This window comes from Oryctolagus cuniculus, chromosome 1, assembly GCF_964237555.1.
Source record: "Oryctolagus cuniculus chromosome 1, mOryCun1.1, whole genome shotgun sequence".
NCBI lineage: Eukaryota > Metazoa > Chordata > Mammalia > Lagomorpha > Leporidae > Oryctolagus > Oryctolagus cuniculus.
Window position 1 is genome coordinate 6,763,738 of NC_091432.1, and position 16,735 is coordinate 6,780,472.

Consider the following 16,735-nt stretch of genomic DNA (forward strand, 5'->3'; position numbering starts at 1 on the left):
GGTTACAGTGTGCTGGCAACGGAGCCACAAAAGAATTTTGAGCAGGTTCTTGAAGCAGGTAAGAGCTGTGTGTGTAGGAAGCTGGGAGGTGAGTGTGTAAGGATTATAGTAGGAAGCTGGGACGTGAGTGTGTAAGGATTACAGGGAGGAAACTGAGGTGGTGGGAGACGGTTCAAGCAAGAGGTAGCAAGGCCTTGAGCTTGGTTGTCTTGGAGAGCGGCAAGGAACAGTGGTGGCAGCTAAGGCAGCAGCCGTAGTGAATGCAGGGATCCATTGCGGAGCTGGGAGCTGTGGGGCGCTGTGGGGCGCTGTGGGGGTGGGGGGGAGGGGAAGGCAAAGATGGTGGCGTGTCAGGTTTGTGTGGTTGGAAGGATTGGCAAAGGGGTGAGAGGAAGGGGGAAGAGGGGATGGAGAATGGGTTTGGAGCAATGGCCCCTGGGCATTCCTAGACGGTGATGTCCAGGGCATTGGGAATGTGAGATCAGAGCTTCCAGTGGTGGGGTGGGGTGGGGTGGGGGCAGAGGCTGCAGATGGAGCCCGGGAGCCATGTGTGTTTGGGGCTCTGGGGTCAGGCGAAGCAGCCAGAGATGAGCAGAATGAGGTGCAAGACCTTAGAGGGACGGACTGCAGGAGAAGGAAGAGCATCCGTAACGCAGAATCGGACCACGCGGTCGAGGGAGGGAACGTGCACCCTGGGCTTTTGCTGGTGCCTTGGCTGTTTCTCTCATTCGTGCCTGGGATGACCGCAGGAGGGTAACTCCTTGTTGTAGAAGGTCAGAGTGAGGCTCAGAGACACAAGAGCTGGGGTCTGAGCCTGCAGCGACTCCGCTCAGCTCCCCGCCGGTCCCCGCGCTGCCCCCAGGGAGGAGAGCCGTGTCTGCGGATTGCCCGAGTTTGGCCACTGGGGCTACTTGGGGGGAATGTTTCATGAGAAACCAGTAACCACCCTCAATCCCTTGGGTCTCAGCTAGTTCCTTTAGCCAGCCGTGTAGAGGTTTGTTGGTCAGTGGTCCCAGCCCAGAGAGGGCGATGGAAACGGGACAGGGAGATCTCGTCTTTCAGGGCCCCTGTGGTCACCAGGATCGTCCTGGGGCTGGGGGGCCACCCCTTTGACACAACAGCACGTCTCCGGCGGGGATCTTTCCACGGGGCGATTCATCCCTTGCCGTCTCCCCGGGCAGTCTCTGGAAGGGAAGCTGACCTTTTGCTGATGAATCTGGCAGGACCAGATTCCCTTTATCCCTGCCTGAAATGATGCCCGCCTGCTCTACTTTCTTGTCCTTTTGTCAGCTTTTGCTAGTTTTCTATCTCCGCCCTTAGGAGGAGATGTCAGGTAGCAACGGACAGCCTCCTCTCTCTGTGTTGGTTTTTGTGAACTTGGAGAGCAGCGTTGCCAACAACATTAGAGTTATGTGTCACTGACAGTGAGTGACTGGGGGGAGCCCAAGAGGCTGTCCTTTGAGAAAACAGAAGTTTTGATGCTGGGGTGCTAGCCATTTGTTTTGGCTCCTTAGAACACAGCCCATCTCCTTTTGCTCTGGCCTTCAGCACAGCCTTGTTGGAATCTTGAGTTCATGCTGGGCAGGATGAGGGCATCTATGACACCACCTCTGCCCTCTCGCAGGGACAGTTGAGGGCCCAGGTGTGTGAACGTTGAGTAAACGAGGTCGTGGATGTGAGTCACCCTGTCAGCCGTGACGTCCAGTACCGGTGGCCCTGACGGTTTCCGCGGGTGGAAGCAGCGCCAGGCAGAATGGGGTCAACTGCTCCAGAGGGTGGTGTGGGGCTGCTCTGAGCGCCCAGAGAAGAGCGGGGTGCCCCCGGGCACAGACAGCAGGAAGTTCAGAGAATGGACTGCGGTGCGTTCGGCCTCGTGTTCAGGACGTCTGCTCCCACGCTGGCTCCAGCCCCTAACCCCAGCTCCCTGCTGCTGCACGCCCTGGGAGGGAGGCGGTAGTGATGGCTCCACAGCTGGGTTCCTGCCGCACAGCTGGGAGACCTGGGCTGGGCTCCCCGTTCCTTGCTTTGGCCCCCAACCCCCCCACCCACTGTGGGCATTTGAGGAGTGAAAAAGTAATTGGGAGCTCTCTTTGTCAGTCTGTCTATTAGTTGGTCTCTCAAATATATAATAAGCCCAATTTTAAAAAGTTTTATTTATTTGAAAGGCAGATCAACAGAGAGAGGGAGAGGGATACAGAGATGCCTTCCACCTGCTGGTTCACGCCGTAAACGGTTGTAATAGCCAGGTTTGGGCCAGGCTGAAGCCATCATCCAGAAACTCCGGCCTGGTTTCCCACATGGGTGACAGGCGCCCAAGTGTTTGGCCATCTTCTGCTGCCTTCCCAGGTTCATTAGCAGGGAGCTGGATTGGAAGCGGAGCAGCCGGAATGTGAACCGGCACTTGGATACAGGATGCCGGTGTTACAAGCAGTGACTTAACTCACTGCAGTGGCCAGATTTTTTTAAAAAGAGATAATTGGCTGTCCAGCTTTGAGTTCAAGCTTAGCTGATGGCTAGCTGTGTGAACTTGGCAATGTCCTTATTCATTGTTCTTCAGTGGCCGGCTCTGTAAAGTGGAGGGGGTAACATTGTGAAGGCTAGGCCAGCGCCGTGGCTCACTAGGCTAATCCTCCGCCTTGCGGCGCTGGCACACCGGGTTCTAGTCCCAGTCGGGGTGCTGGATTCTGTCCCGGTTGCCCCTCTTCCAGGCCAGCTCTCTGCTGTGGCCAGGGAGTGCAGTGGAGGATGGCCCAAGTGCTTGGGCCCTGCACCCCATGGGAGACCAGGAAAAGCACCTGGCTCCTGCCATCGGATCAGTGCGGCGTGCCGGCCGCAGCGCGCCGGCCGCGGCGGCCATTGGAGGGTGAACCAACGGCAAAAGGAAGACCTTTCTCTCTGTCTCTCTCTCTCACTGTCCACTCTGCCTGTCAAAAACAAACAAACAAACAAACAAACAAAAACATTGTGAAGGCTGAATGACTTATGTATAGACTCCCTTACAAATGCGCCAGGCACTATTCTGAGTGACTAATAAATGTCACTATGGTCATTAACCCTAGTGGTCAGGGAGGGCTTCAAGGAGAAGGTGGGACTTGGCTAGATCCTAAAGGATGTCTTATAGCTACAGCCGTGGAAAGGACAGGGCGGGCTAGCAGGGTGGTAGAGGGGATTTGAGTTGAGTGGGTCCAGGCACGGTGTGGTGCTTTCTGGGAGATAAATCAGAACTACAGGGACTGGCGTTGTGGTGAAGCAGGTAAAGCTGTTGCCTGTGGCGCCAATATCCCTGATGGGCGCCAGTTTATGTCCCGGCTGCTCCACTTCTGACCCAGCTCTCTGCTAATGGCCCGGGAAAAGCAGTGGAAGATGGCCCCAGGGCTTGGGCTCCTACCACCCACATGGAAGACCCAGATGAAACGCCTGGCTCCTGGCTTTGGCCTGGCTCAGCCCTGGCTATTGTGGCTACTTGGGGAATGAACTAGTAGATGGAAGACTTCTCTCTCTGTCGCTGTCTCTTCCTCTCTTTATAACTCTTTTAAATAGATAAATACATTTTTAAAAAAATCATAACTATAGCTTAGAGTTCTAGAAGCTTCTAGTGATCTTGACTTTCAGACCAAAAACATAGTGTATTAGAAGTTTAAAAGACAGGCCGGCGCCGCGGCTCACTAGGCTAATCCTCCGCCTAGCGGCGCCGGCACACCGGGTTCTAGTCCCAGTCGGGGCGCCGGATTCTGTCCCGGTTGCCCCTCTTCCAGGCCAGCTCTCTGCTGTGGCCAGGGAGTGCAGTGGAGGATGGCCCAAGTGCTTGGGCCCTCCACCCCATGGGAGACCAGGAAAAGCACCTGGCTCCTGGCTCCTGCCATCGGATCAGCGCGGTGCGCCGGCCGCAGCGCGCCGGCCACAGCAGCCATTGGAGGGTGAACCAACGGCAAAGGAAGACCTTTCTCTCTGTCTCTCTCTCACTGTCCACTCTGCCTGTCAAAAAAAAAAAAAAAAAAAAAAAAAAAGAAGTTTAAAAGACAGAGATGGGGCCAGCACTGTAATATAATGGGTAAAGCCGCCACCTGCAGTGCCGGCATCCCATGTGGGTGCCAGTTCAGGACCCAGCTGCTCCACTTCTGATCCAGCTCTCTGCTGTGGCCTGGGAAAGCAGTAGAGGATAATCCAAGTCCTTGGGCCCCTGCTCCTGTGTGGGAAATCTAGAAGAATCTCCTGGCTCCTGGCTTCGGATTGGCTGCGCTCTGGCCATTGCGATCATTTGGGGAGTGAACCAGCTGATGGAAGACCTCTCTCTCTCTCTGGCTCTACCTCTTTCTATAACTCTGTCCTTCGAATAAATAAATAAATCTTTTTTTATAAAACACACAGATTTGGGTTAACATTAAAAAAAGATTTATGTATTTGAAAGGCAGAGTACAGAGGAAGGGAGGGAGGGAGGGAGAGAGAGAGAAACTTCGATTCACTGGCTCACTCCTCAAATGGCCACTATGGCTGGGGCTGGGCCAGGTTGAAGCCAGGAGCCAGCAGCGCCATCCGGGGCTAATGCCTTCCCAGGTGCATTAGCAGGGAGTTGGATCAGAAGTGGAGCAGGGATTGCAGAGTGGTGCTCATCGGGGAGCCTGTGTCTTTGGCTGCACTTAACCTGCTGCACCACAACGCTGGTGCCTGGGTTCACGTTCCGACTCTGCTCCTCACAAGCGGTGTAACCTTGGACAAGTTCCTTCTATTTTTTTTTTTTTTTTTTTAATTTGCAAGGTAGAGAGACAGAGTTCCTATCTGCTAGTTTGGTCCCCAGGTGCCCACAACGGCTGGGGCCAGGGCCAGAGCCAGGAGCCAGGAACAATCCAGGTTCCCCCCCTGGGTGGCAGGGGCCCAGTGACTTGAGCCACCACTGCTGCCTCTGAGGGCTTGCGTTGTAGAAAGGTGGAATCCGGGGCCGGAGCGTGGTGTCAAACCCAGGTGCTTTGTAGCGTGTAGGAGTCTTCGTCACTAGGCTAAGCGCTCTCTCCTGTCTTCAGTCCCTGAATCTTGCTCTCCTCACCTCTGCCAGGGAGCAGTGGTGCTCTCCATCTACAAGGTGGCAGTGGAGAGTGGAAGGGACCATGTGCATACAGAGGCAGGCACACTTGGAGTGCTTAGTCCTTGGGAAACATTGTTTCATTATTCACTTACCAAACACAGGGATACCTTTTTTATTTTCAAGATTTATTTGAAAGGCAGAGTTAAAGAGAGGCAGAGAGAGAGAGAGAGAGAGGTCAATCTTTTTTTTTTTTTTTTTTTTTTTTTTTTGCCAGGCAGAGTGGACAGTGAGAGAGAGAGACAGAGAGAAAGGTCTTCCTTTTCCATTGGTTCACCCTCCAATGGCTGCTGAGGCCGGTGCACTGCACTGATCCGAAGGCAGGAGCCAGGTGCTTCTCCTGGTCTCCCATGGGGTGCAGGACCCAAGGACTTGGCCATCCTCCACTGCACTCCCGGGCCACAGCAGAGAGCTGGCCTGGAAGAGGAGCAACTGGGACAGAATCCAGTGCCCCGACTGGGACTAGAACCCAGGGTGCCGGCGCCACAGGCGGAGGATTAGCCTAGTGAGCTGCGGCACCAGTGAGAGATCAATCTTCCATCCACTGGTTCATTCCCCAAATGGCTGCAATGGCCAGAGCTGCGCTGATCCAAAGCCAGGAGCCGGGAGCTTCCTCCAGGTCTCCCACGTGGGTGCAGGGCCCCAAGCACTTGGGCCATCTCCTACTGCTTTCCCAGGCCATAGCAGAGAGCTGGATCAGAAGTGGAGCAGCCGGGTCTTGAACCGGCGCCCATATGGGATGCCGGCACTGCAGGCAGTGGCTTTACCTGCTAGGCCACAGCACCGACCAGCAATATCTTTCTCTGTGCCAGGAATGTGTGAGCAGCTGGAGTAGAGAGATGAATGAGACGCTGTCCTTGCTCTTGGATATTTTCACAGTCCAGTCAGGAAGCAGACATGGAAATGCAATTGCAGTATAGATTCGATCAGTGAGACAGTGATAGCATGAACATGTCTGGAGCTGGCACAAAAGGAGATGTCTGGCTCTGCTGAGTTCAGAACGGTGTGGCGAGTGGCGACTGGGTCTCGGGGAAGCGTTGGCTCTCTCAGGTAGCTGTGGGTGGGAACAGCATTTAGGCCCATTTACGCCAAGGGACCAGAATGCAGACACGTGGCCTGTGAGGAAAATGGGAAGGCCTTGGGTGTGGCTGGAGCCTGGGTTGATGCAGGAAGGGAGGTCGGAGGGCGGGTGACACTGCAGCTGGACTTTCCTGAGAAGACTGGGCTTGACCCCGCAGGCACTAGGAGCTGTGGAGAGCTTGCGGCCAGGTTATGACTCAGTTGGACCACCTCGCTGCGGGGGCTGAACTGCAGGCTGAAAGCCCGGAGGCCTACGGATGCTCCCAGGAGAGGGACTGATGAGGGCTTGGCCCAGGGGCAGAGCTGGTAGGGATGGGGGGGTGAAAAGGGGTTCTAAGCGTTTAGTTTTGGTTTTTAGTGTTTTTGAAGGTAAAACCCCTAGCGTCTGGCGACAGGTCTGGAAAAAGAGCAAGTCTATTCTCTGGGGGCATGTCCAGATGAGGGCACACAGGCGGGAGGAGAGGGCTGAGGGCAGAAGGGCTCCAGCCTGGACGTGCTGAGGGGGAGGGGTCAGCGAGGCTCAGGAAGAGCCGCTCCCAAGGCAGAGGGTGCCGAGGGTGAGGGTGCAGAGGAGAGGTTTGAGCCAAAACGTTCTGCACATTCTGTGTTACCACAGCGGTGCTTAGGGAGGTGCATCCTGCCCCTGGGCCAGGACAGCTGCGCAGGGACGGGTGGGGGCCCAATCCTGGCCACATGGCCGAGGATCGCAATGACATCTTGAGCCTGGCAGCGTGGGGCAGCTCAGGAAGTGTTGGTCGAAAGCAGGGCCTTTGCTGACCACATGGAGATGAGCGCCTGATGCGGGGGAGGGCTGGAGGTACTGAGCGTGGCCTCAGCGGTGGGATCCAAGTGTCGCAGAGTTAGGGTACCAGAGCAGGCGGGGACGCACGCCCCACGACTGGGGAAGAGGTCAGGGCTGCAAACACAGATCTGGGAGTCCCTAAGCCGTGGCAGTGAGTAGTGTGCGGAGAGCGGGGAGAAGCGAGAGTGTGGCGGGCAGGGGACCAGCCTGCAGGGACCCACGATGGCAGGTGAGGGCCGCAGGTGAATCAGCGGGGAGCAGAGCACGGCTGAGGAAGAGGGGGACGGGTGGCTGCTGTCTCGGAAGCCAAAAGCAAACCCAGCTTGCCAGTTCCCCTCCCCGAGCACACCAGGACGCTCGCTTCTGGCAGGTGGGAACTCTTGGCGATGTCTGCCTTGTTGGGTTGTGTGGAAAGCCCTGCGCCTCCTGGTCTGCACGGGTGCTGGCGAGAGAGTGTGCTTACTGACGAGGGTCTTGGTTCCCCTGGGACCAGAGAACTGCCGACACAGCCGTGCTCGACACAACTCCAGGGTGTGCCCGAGGGGTCCTCTGACAGCCCAGCTCCCCTGCAAGCGCGCAGTGATTCAGTTTATCCAAGAAAGTCGTTGTGCACACAAGCTTTGGAGGCTGAAAGAGCTGTGTGCAGAGCATGTTTGCGATGCGTGGAGAGTGTGAAGGCTTGCGCGTGTAGGTTAGCAACTGGGAGTACACACATGACAGCTGACAGGTGGATAGCTGGGTAGCTCTGTTAGATAGGGTGTGTGCCTTAGGCCACTGGAGAGTGTTGGGGAGGGTGCATGCGTCTAGCATAGCTGTGAGTGCGGTGTGAGCCTGTGTATTTGTGTCTGTGTTATGGGGGGTGTAAGCTATGATAAATGACAATGTTTGGTTTTAGGGTATCACTCTTTACCCCCAAGAACAAATAACACAAAGTGGGATTGGAGTAGGAGACGGTGGGCGTGCCCGCGTGCGGTCTGCGCGTGCGTCTGTCTCCCCGACTGGGTCTGGGCTCGGAAGTTGTGCTTCTTCTGTCGAAGCTGCATCTGAACCCTCCCAGGAGGTGGGCGTGGTGCAGGTGTTTGGAGCTGGGGCCGCCTTGGTCCTCTTACAAAGCACATCAGAGCCAGCCTGCTTGAAGGGTTGTGGCTTAGTTGAAGGCAGCACCTCCCACCTCCCTTCCTCCTGCTGCCTCTCATCCCCTGGTGGTCCCAGCCGGGCCCAGGCAGGTCCCTATTTGGGGAGTCCAGACTGCTCACGTGGCATGGCATGACCAGGGCTGGGCTCAGGTAGCCCCTGCCACTGAAGTGGCCGTCCAGCCTGGGGCCCCTTGCCCTGCCCAGCTGACAAGAAGTCATTTGTCCTGGAATCCCAGAGCCAGAGGCCTCAGAAGCTCTCTGGTCCACGCCTCTTGTTTTGCGGGAGAGGGGTGAGGCGCGCAGAAGGGTTGATGGCAGGGATGGACGTCACACAGCGCGCTGCAGCACAGCCGGCCCTCTGAGCCTCCTCTCTGCTGGGTGCTGGGGACCTGCCTGCGGGGCTTGGGTCCTCGTGTGCACAGGCGTCAGGTGTGAGTTCTGCGACAGATACGTGTTGCTGCTCTGCCTATGTGTGTCAGTGTGTCAGCGAGCGCGTGCGTCTCGGGCGAGCCCTGCAAGGCAGTGTCTGCTGCGAGCCTGTCCCCATCTGCCTGCCAGACTAATGCAGGAGGAGCGAGCCTGGGGGCGTCGGAAGCGTGACTGCCTCTCCTGGCCCTGCCTCCACTTCTCCCAGTGACCTTGAGTGGTCCCTTCCCTGCGCCGGGGCCTCGGTTTCCACAAATATAAGCTGAAGGTTGGGTGCACTGGTGTGGGACCGGCCAACTCGGGGGGTGACTCTCTCCGTCTCCTCCCCAGCGGCGCTGTCCCCTGAGCCTTGGGTCTTCTGGGTTGGACGGCTCACGTGAGGGCCTGGGTGGGCTTGGGGGCTTCGCACCCCTTTTCTGCGGTGGCCTTGCTAATGGTGCTCCCTTCTCTTCTCTCTCTGCCTCCCTCCTTCTCCGAACCTTGCTGACGGTAGAGGAGCACCCCATGGAAGGTGAGTGAAGCCGCCAGTCACCAGGGGAGCTGCTCTGTCGCCATGGGGGTCCCAGGAAGGGGGTGTCATCGCTACCCAAGGGCCCCCTCTCCCACCCACATTTGGGGCTCCTGGGGGAAGGCTGCCTCGGGCCCACCTCTTGCCCAGTGCCCCTTTGTAGGCTTGGTCAGGGCGCTGCCAGCTAGGAGGAGGCCTTTTCACTTGTCTGTGTCACGTGACCCCGCCCACTGGTGTTTTTTCTTCCTTTAGGAGAAGGAAGGAAGGGGGACCTTCGGGGAGAGAGAGGGCACACGGGTGGACGAATGGGCCCTCAGGAGTCTGAAGTGTCCAGAGGCCAGGGTTTTGCACCCCCCTATCCCCAGCTCAGGCCATGCTGGGGGCGGCGGGGGAGGGTAGGCTGCCACCTCCACGCTGTGCTTGGAGAGGACCTGCTGCTCTGGTGGTGGAGGGATGGGGAGTCTGGGGAGGGGAGGTCCCGTCACCTCTGCTCTAGCGCTGGGCAGCAGACTGGAGCGGTGAAGAGCGTAGGCAGAGTGGGGGCCGTCCGGGTCAGGGCATGTGGGGTAGGGGCGGCTCCTCCTCTGCTCTGAGCGCTGGGCCTGGCCCTGCCCCGCAGTGCAGAGGAAGCCAGGGGACTGCCTCTTCCGTCAGCGGGCCCAGGGTGAGGGCAGGAGTGAGCCTCTCTGGCCGTTTCTCCCCTATCTTCCGTTCTGTTTGCTTTTCTCTCTGTCTGGCTTTCATCGTCACCTCTCTTTCCCAGGGTTGTGTCCTTGGACCTCTCCGTCTGTCTTTCCCGGGCACTCTGGGTTTCTGTCATCCTCTGAACCTTTCCCTAAGCGTGGGCTTTCCCTCTGATTCTTTTCATCCTCTGGGTGGGTGGACCAAGGTCAGGGAGAGCGAGGACCCTGCCGGGTGGTCCCGGCATTAAGGTTGGGCTGAAGATGGGCTCACGGGTGGAGAAGGCAGCAGCGTGGGCCCAGGCGAGGGGGCATCCCAGCCAGCAACCCGCCCACTTCTCTTCTCCGGGGGAGGTGGGAGTGGAAGGTCCTGGGGCCCGGTCCTGCCCGGAGGGAGCCTAGGAGAGTGCCAGGGTGCAGGGAGCTCTGGGAAAGGGCTCCTGGCCTGAGGGTGGGCTGGGACAATTTCCTTGGTGTGTACAGTCTGGCTTGTCTCTCCCTGGACGTCTCTTCTCCTTAGGGGACCTCAGATCCCCTGGTCCCTCAGGCAGGCACCTGTGTGTGTGTGCGTGTGAACGCGTCCATATGACCCCGTCCCCACACGTTGTGAGTATGTGCCTGTGTGCATATGACAGGGTTTTGTGTCTTCTGTGGCGGGGCCCACATCTCTGTGTGTCATGTCTTTGTGTGTCTGCATCTGTGTTTGCATCTCTCTGTGTCAGTGTTTACCAGGAAGAGAGAGAGAGAGAGAGAGAGGGAGAGAGAGAGAGGGAGAGACTGCTTGTCTGGGTGGATGGGGCCTTCTGAGGGCTAGAGATAAGATTTAGTGCTGATGTGACTTTTACTTGCTCTTGATGTCATGTCTCCTCCCCAACAAAGGGAGAAATGGAGGGAGGAAGAGAGAGAGGGAAGAAAGGGGGAGGAGAGAGGCTGGGGGGAGGAAGGAGGGAGCAGAGACGGGAGTGAGGGCCCGGGTGAGTGGCGGGCTGGGCGGAGGGCTGCAGTGAGGAAGGGTGTCAGAAGGGAGGGGAGGGAAGAGGGAGCCCCAGCCAGGGACGAGGAGGGAGATTTCAGGACTGGGGGACTGCGACCTGTGGGTGCCACCTCACTGTCTCTGGGTGGTGTGATGGTTGGCAGGCTGGGGTGTAGCACCGTGTGGCTGTGCAGGGTGTGTACCCGAGGCTGGGTGGGGTGTGTGTGTATACACACCTAGGAGTGTGGCCCATCTCTGTGTCTCTGTGACGTGTCCGTGTGCCTGCAGTGTTTTCCTAGGACTATCCCTCTCCTTCCTGGGGTGGTTCTCTCTGGGGAGTCATGGATGAGGCTGGCAGGGGGGAGGTGAGTTTGGGAGGTGGTGTTTCTCGGGGCGGGGGGTGGTCTGAGGGCCTCCCATGTGGCGCTGCAGTCCCCCGTCAGGAACCTGGGAGCCCTGTGCCTGCCACCGCTCTGCCCGCCCCTCCTCGAGGTGGCAGCGTGCCCGAGCCCTAGTTTCTCCCGGAACCCAGACATCCTGCTCCAGAGCCCCTGCCGGGTACCTCCTCTTTCCTCCCAGCCTCTTGTAGCGGAGAGGAAACTCAGAGACAGCCAGATAAGGTGCCCTAGGAGGGGCCCGTGGCAGAGCCATCCATCACCGCCAGCCTCTTCTCCGGTGGTGGGAGGAGGGGTGGAAGCCACAGGTGGACGTGGGGAGCGGAAAACCCCAGCGGGGCCAGGGGCCAGGAGGAGCCGGCAGGCCTCGGCAGGGGCGGGGTAGGAAACAGGCTTTAGGCAGAGCCCTCCGGCCAGCTGGGGCTGAGCCAGGGGTAGACAGGAAGGGAACTGGCCTCCCCTCACCAAGATGGCTGGTGCTGTCACGCCTGAGGGAGCCGAGCAGCTGGTTGCCGTGGTGACAGAGGGAGCCTGCCGCATGCTAACGAGGCTGGCGGGAGCTGGGCCGCGGCAGGGTCTGCAGGGGAGCCACAGAGAACCGGCTCACAGGGCCACCTGGATCCTGAGCTGGGAACCGGCAGAGGCCTGGGTTTCCAAGGGTGGGAACCTCAGGGCAAGGCTGCTCCCCTCTTTTTTTCCCCCGTAAGATTTATTTATTTGAAAGGCAGAGTTACAAAGAGACAGGGGAGGAGGGAGAGACAGAGATCTTCCATCTGCTGGTTCACTCCCCACATAGCTGCAATGGCCAGGCCTGCGCCAGAGCCAGGCGCATCTTCCTGGTCTCTCACATGGGTGCAGGGGCCCGAGCGCTTGGGCCATCTTCCACTGCTTTCCTAGGTGCATTAACAGGGAGCTGGATTGGAAGTGGAGCAGCCGGGACTTGAACCGGCATGGGATTCTGGCATCGCAGGCAGTGACTTAACCTGCTTTGCCACAGCACCGGTCCCAAGGCTGTTTCTCACAGGAAGAGTGGGACGAGGGCTTGCAGCTCTGGGGCTGGGCTCATGAGCTTCGGAAGAAGATGCTGCTGGTGAAAGGGTTGGTGGCAGGGTGAGGGGTGTGCAGAGCAAGGAATACGAGGACACTCCGGATGCCTGGGTCCCTGCCTGTGTGTGGATAAAGCCTGTGTCCTCCCAGGAGCAGTCCTGAGGCCTCCCCTAGCATCTGTGGCCTCCCCCCATAGATGACCTCATCCACAGGTGGGGAGAACCCAGTGCCACCCCAAAGAGATGGGGAGGGGAGGCACCATGAGCCATCTGGCCACGTCGTCCCAGGGTCCAGGCCCTCCTCCTTCCCGGCCTCCTCATAGCATTTCCTTCAGGGACCCTCACCGCCGCCCCAGAGGCGCTCGAAGCTCTTTAACCTTGGCACTTGCATCCTGGCCCCACGTTCTCTCCCTAGGCCCGCATCTCACGCCGCAGCCGCAGCACCCGTGGTACTGCATGGCTGTTCCCTCCCCTACTCTCCTGGCCAGCTGCCACCAGAGGGTGGTGAGGGGAGACTAGGGTTTGGCGGCGCCAGGGTCTCAGCTCGGCTTGGAGGCCTGGTGCTGCCATCCTGTCTGGCTGGGCCCTGTGGGAGGGTGTGGGGACTGGGGGTACTGCTCCATTAGGTCAGATTTGCTCCCGCGAAGGCTGGGGGTGGGGGGAGGGATTGCGTGCCTCCGGTCAGGGCCTATGAGGCCAAGGCGATCCTGGATGGAAATCCCAGCTGATTTTGCTCTCAGCCTGTTTTCCATTTTCAAAATTCAGCCCTTGGGGCCTCTCAGAGAGGTGCTGGCCGGAGAACGGGGGTCTGCAGAGTCACCTCTGGATGTGGAGTTTTGCCCTGAGAGCCGGCCGCCTCTGACAGCGCTGCCCCAGGCCTCCCATCCCCCTGTGGAAGAATCCACACCCCTTCCTTGGGGGGTCCCTGGACCCCGCCCTCTCCAGTTCCCTTACAACCCAGCAGGCAGAGGTTTTCGGGGGGGCTCGCTGGGACAGGGTCTTTCCAAACCCCACCTCAGGGAGGGTCCCTTCCAGGCCCAGGTTTCCTCACACCCCTTTCTCCGCCAGGCTCACGGGGTGATGGGCCGGGGGCCGGGGTGGGGTTGAAGGCCCCCTTGCCCGCTCAGCCCCACGCTAACAGGACACTCTCTCTCTCTCCAGGTGGCTTTGATTTCTGTGTCGTGTTTTATTTTCTCCTCCATCTGAATCGTTTTTCTCGTTGACCGTTTTTTTTTCTCTCCGCCTCCCGGAAGAAAAAAAAAAAGAAAAAAAGAAAAAGGAAAAAGCAGCCTTCCCAGCCTCATGCTTCTCCTCCTTTTCCTTTTTTTTTTCCCGGCAAGAAGAAAAAAAAGAAACCAAAAATCTCCTCTCCCCTTGGCAGCGACTCCCGCCCCTCCCCCTCCACTTCCGCCTGTTCCCCTCTCACCTGCTCCAAGCCCCCTTCTCTCTCTCTCTCTCTCTTTCTCTCTCTCTCTCTCTGCCCCCCTCTCGTGTCCTGCCCCTCTGTTTCCGCATCGGGCCCCTCCCCTCAGCTTCTGGGCTGGGGGCTCTCCCCCGATGTCTGTCACAAGTTAAAAAAGGTTTTTAAATTGTGGCAGCACGAGCTTTTTTCTCCCTCCTCTCTGGCTGATTTTGATGACTCGTGTTTTCTTTGTTTCTTTCCCCTTTTCTTTCTTTTTTCTTCTTTTTTTTCCCCCTTTCTTTCTTTCTCTCCTTCCCCTTTCCAAGGTCCGGCTCACCTGACGTTAAACAGCGAAGGTATGGTTTGAAGTTTTGGTTTGGTTTGGATTGGATTGGATCGCCCCCAACCTGCGCCTGGATTGTGCTGTTCTTCTCCCCGTGCCTCCTCCCCCTGTCCTGCCCCCTTCCTGCCTTCCCCGCCCCCTTCCTCTGCCATCTCTTTATTTTGTTGGGGATGCTGGGTGGGGGTGGGGGCTTGTCCTTGTCTGTGGCTCCCCCTCCCCGCCCGCCCGCCCGCCCGTCCATCCGCCTTCATCTCACCTTGGTTTCTGACATCAAGAGATGTTTGAACTCCTGCCGTCGTCTTCAGTCACCTTTTTGCGTTTTCCTAGCAGTGTATCTTGCTTTTTTTTTTTTTTTTCCTTTCTCATGGTGGTGTTTTGTTCCTTCCACTCATTCTAATCATTCTTTTCTGTGAACCCCAGTGAAAAGAGAAAGGCCTGGGCTGGAGCAAGGATTTGAGGCAGCCTCAATCCCCCCCGCCGCTGCTGTGGCAGGCCCCCTCTCTCCCTCAGGGGGATGAAGAGGGCAGTGGAGGTGTGGGACCCCTCCCCTTCCCCAGGGTCCCAGTGCCCCCTCCCCTTATGACTCTGGACGTCTCTGGTCATCTGTCTGACAGGGGAGGAACAGAGAAGTGACTTGAGAGAGGTGGCACAGCCCTGCTGGTGGCACGGTTAGGACGAGCCACTCGCTTGAGCCTCCTTTCCACCGAGTCCCCGCCCTCTTGAAAGGCCCTCATAGGCCAGTCTGGAGGCTGAACCCAGGTGTCCTGACCCATTACCTCCAGCTGGGCCTCTCCCAGCCCTCACCAGTCATGCTGTTCTCTGAGCTCGGGGGTTTGGCCTTCCAGACCCTTGGGCGCTGGGGTACCCGCCCAGAGCAGCCCTCTGTTGGGCCAGGTGGGGTCCTTAGCCTGCAGAACAGAGACTGGGCTAAGAGGAAAGACTCACCCAGGTGTCAAGTTTGGGGTGTGTTTAGGCCTGGGGAGGCAGGACCTGGAGTTCTGGCAGGGATGTGGAATTCTGGCGAGACACGTGGGGAAAGAGGAAGTATCGGGGGGCAGCTGGGAGGAGAAGCCCTGGCTGGTTCCCTCACTTCCTCCTTGCCGCCCACTGCCTGGTTCTGGGGCTGCTGGCTGTGGCTCTCAAAGGACCCTAAAAAGCTTTCCCCACCCTCCAGAAAGATCAGGGGGTTTGTTGTTATTCTGGGGCTTTGGGATTGAGGCTGGAAAAATAGCTCAGACAGGGACTTTCCCTGCATCCTCAAACTCCCTCGTCCTGAAGCCACCTCATGGATTTGGAGCTGGCAGGGTGGGTGGGGAGCCAGCCCGGCCTGGAACGCAGGCAGCCTTTGGGGGGAAGCCTGGCTGGTGAGGAGGCAGGGAGTGGCGAGTGGGCAATAACCCCCAGGAAAGGGCCTGCCCACTTCCCCGCTGCACCCCAGCTAGCCAGGGCTCCCTTCTGTGGGCACAAAGGAACCATGGGAAGTCCTGGGGAAGCCCCGTGGTCTCACCGGGAGAGAGTGGCCAAGGGCGACGTCCCGCGCTCTCGCTGCAGTGGGGAAGCAGGTGCACTGCGAGCGAGGGCCTCCGGACAGGCACAGCTTTGCCGTGTGAATGGGGGGCACCTGGAAGAAGGGGGCCCGTGTCAGGCTTTGGAAGGAGTTGAACAGCGTGAACTCTGGCCTAGCAGGAAGGGCATGAGCTGGGATGCCAAGTAGGGAGGAGGATGGGAAAGAGATCGGAAGCGGGCATCCAGGCCTCTGGGTTCTCAAGACAGGCCTGGTCACCTCCTACTGCCTCTGCAGTGAGCCCGCCATTCCCCTACCCCTACCCGGTCTCCTGACCCCAGGCAAAGGGCAGAGATCAGTGGCTGTGAGTCCGCAGGTCCTTGGTTTGTAACTGGCTCCTTCCCTAGAGATCCTGAAGGCGAGGGCATCCTCAGAGGAGCCCCTCCCCACCTGCACCTCCAAGCAGCACCTCCGGTCTGCAGGGAGCCCGCCCTCACCCCAAGGCTTGGGTGGGACTGGCTGGTAGCCCCCTGTGCCTGACTCCCCAATTCTGCTTCTCCAGTAGGGTCCTTACTGTTCTCCGAGGGGGGGGCCGGGAGAGGAGGAGCCGGCGATGTACACCAGCCGACAAAAGGTCAGTGACCCCATGGTTCCCAGAGAGCCCAGCCCTCATCCCACTGCAGGCTACCTGCACCTCTTGGGGGAAGCCAAGGTGACATCCCCTGGTACCCGCTGTGAGCCCTGTGGGAACTCGTAGGCCTGCACCCCACTTCTTTCCCAAAGTGGGGTCGTCCTGATGACCCCTTTCTAGGACACGGATGTCCTTTTCTGTGGCAGTTGTTCAGACCCCTCCCTGGGAAGTGTGTGTTCCTCTCTTCGTCAGAGCCACGGCAGCACGGCCCCTGCTTAACCATCCAACTCTGGAAGCCGCCAAGTTCCCGAAACAGGGAGAACTGGCGTGTCTCTGTGTGTCACACACGGCACCTAAACGAACCATCACCGTCCTCTCTGGTCAGGATCCTTGCTCTGCTCTGTGGATGGGGAAGCTGACACTGGCCAAGTCCATGAGGCTGGAGGCCGGCGCGGCTGTGAGCCCGGCCTGGGGCTCTAGGGATTAACTCTTTTCTGTCTCTGTTGGGAAAATCTTCCCTGAGGTTATAGGTCAGTTTCACAACCCGGCAGAGGCACTGCAGTGGGGCTTCTGTGTCTCGTCTCCATTCCTTAGTTCCCACTCTTCCCCTGCCTGGATGGAGGCCATCCCGTCCCCTCCCCCAGCTCCTCGGCATCTCTTTCCGCTGTCTTGAGAAAGCAGCTGGGCTGTCCACACGGGAGTCCCCCTGAACTCCCCAGTCGGACTGGACAT

General features: G+C 58.6%; 1 protein-coding gene across 24 annotated transcripts in view; it reads left to right on the forward strand.

Moving 5' to 3' along the window:
• The window catches only part of NRXN2 (neurexin 2), a 110,077-nt gene that overhangs the window by 15,890 nt on the left and 77,452 nt on the right, over nucleotides 1–16,735 (forward strand). For 15 of the 24 annotated variants that reach the window (XM_070068859.1, XM_070068909.1, XM_070068894.1 and 12 more), the window contains 3 exons: nucleotides 9,015–9,032; nucleotides 13,852–13,881; nucleotides 15,935–16,006. In XM_070068859.1, the coding sequence (XP_069924960.1) occupies nucleotides 9,015–9,032; nucleotides 13,852–13,881; nucleotides 15,935–16,006 (120 nt within the window). The remainder of the gene's footprint in view (nucleotides 1–9,014; nucleotides 9,033–13,851; nucleotides 13,882–15,934; nucleotides 16,007–16,735) is intronic. The other 9 variants (XM_070068890.1, XM_070068906.1, XM_070068901.1 and 6 more) reach the window with 5 other exon arrangements.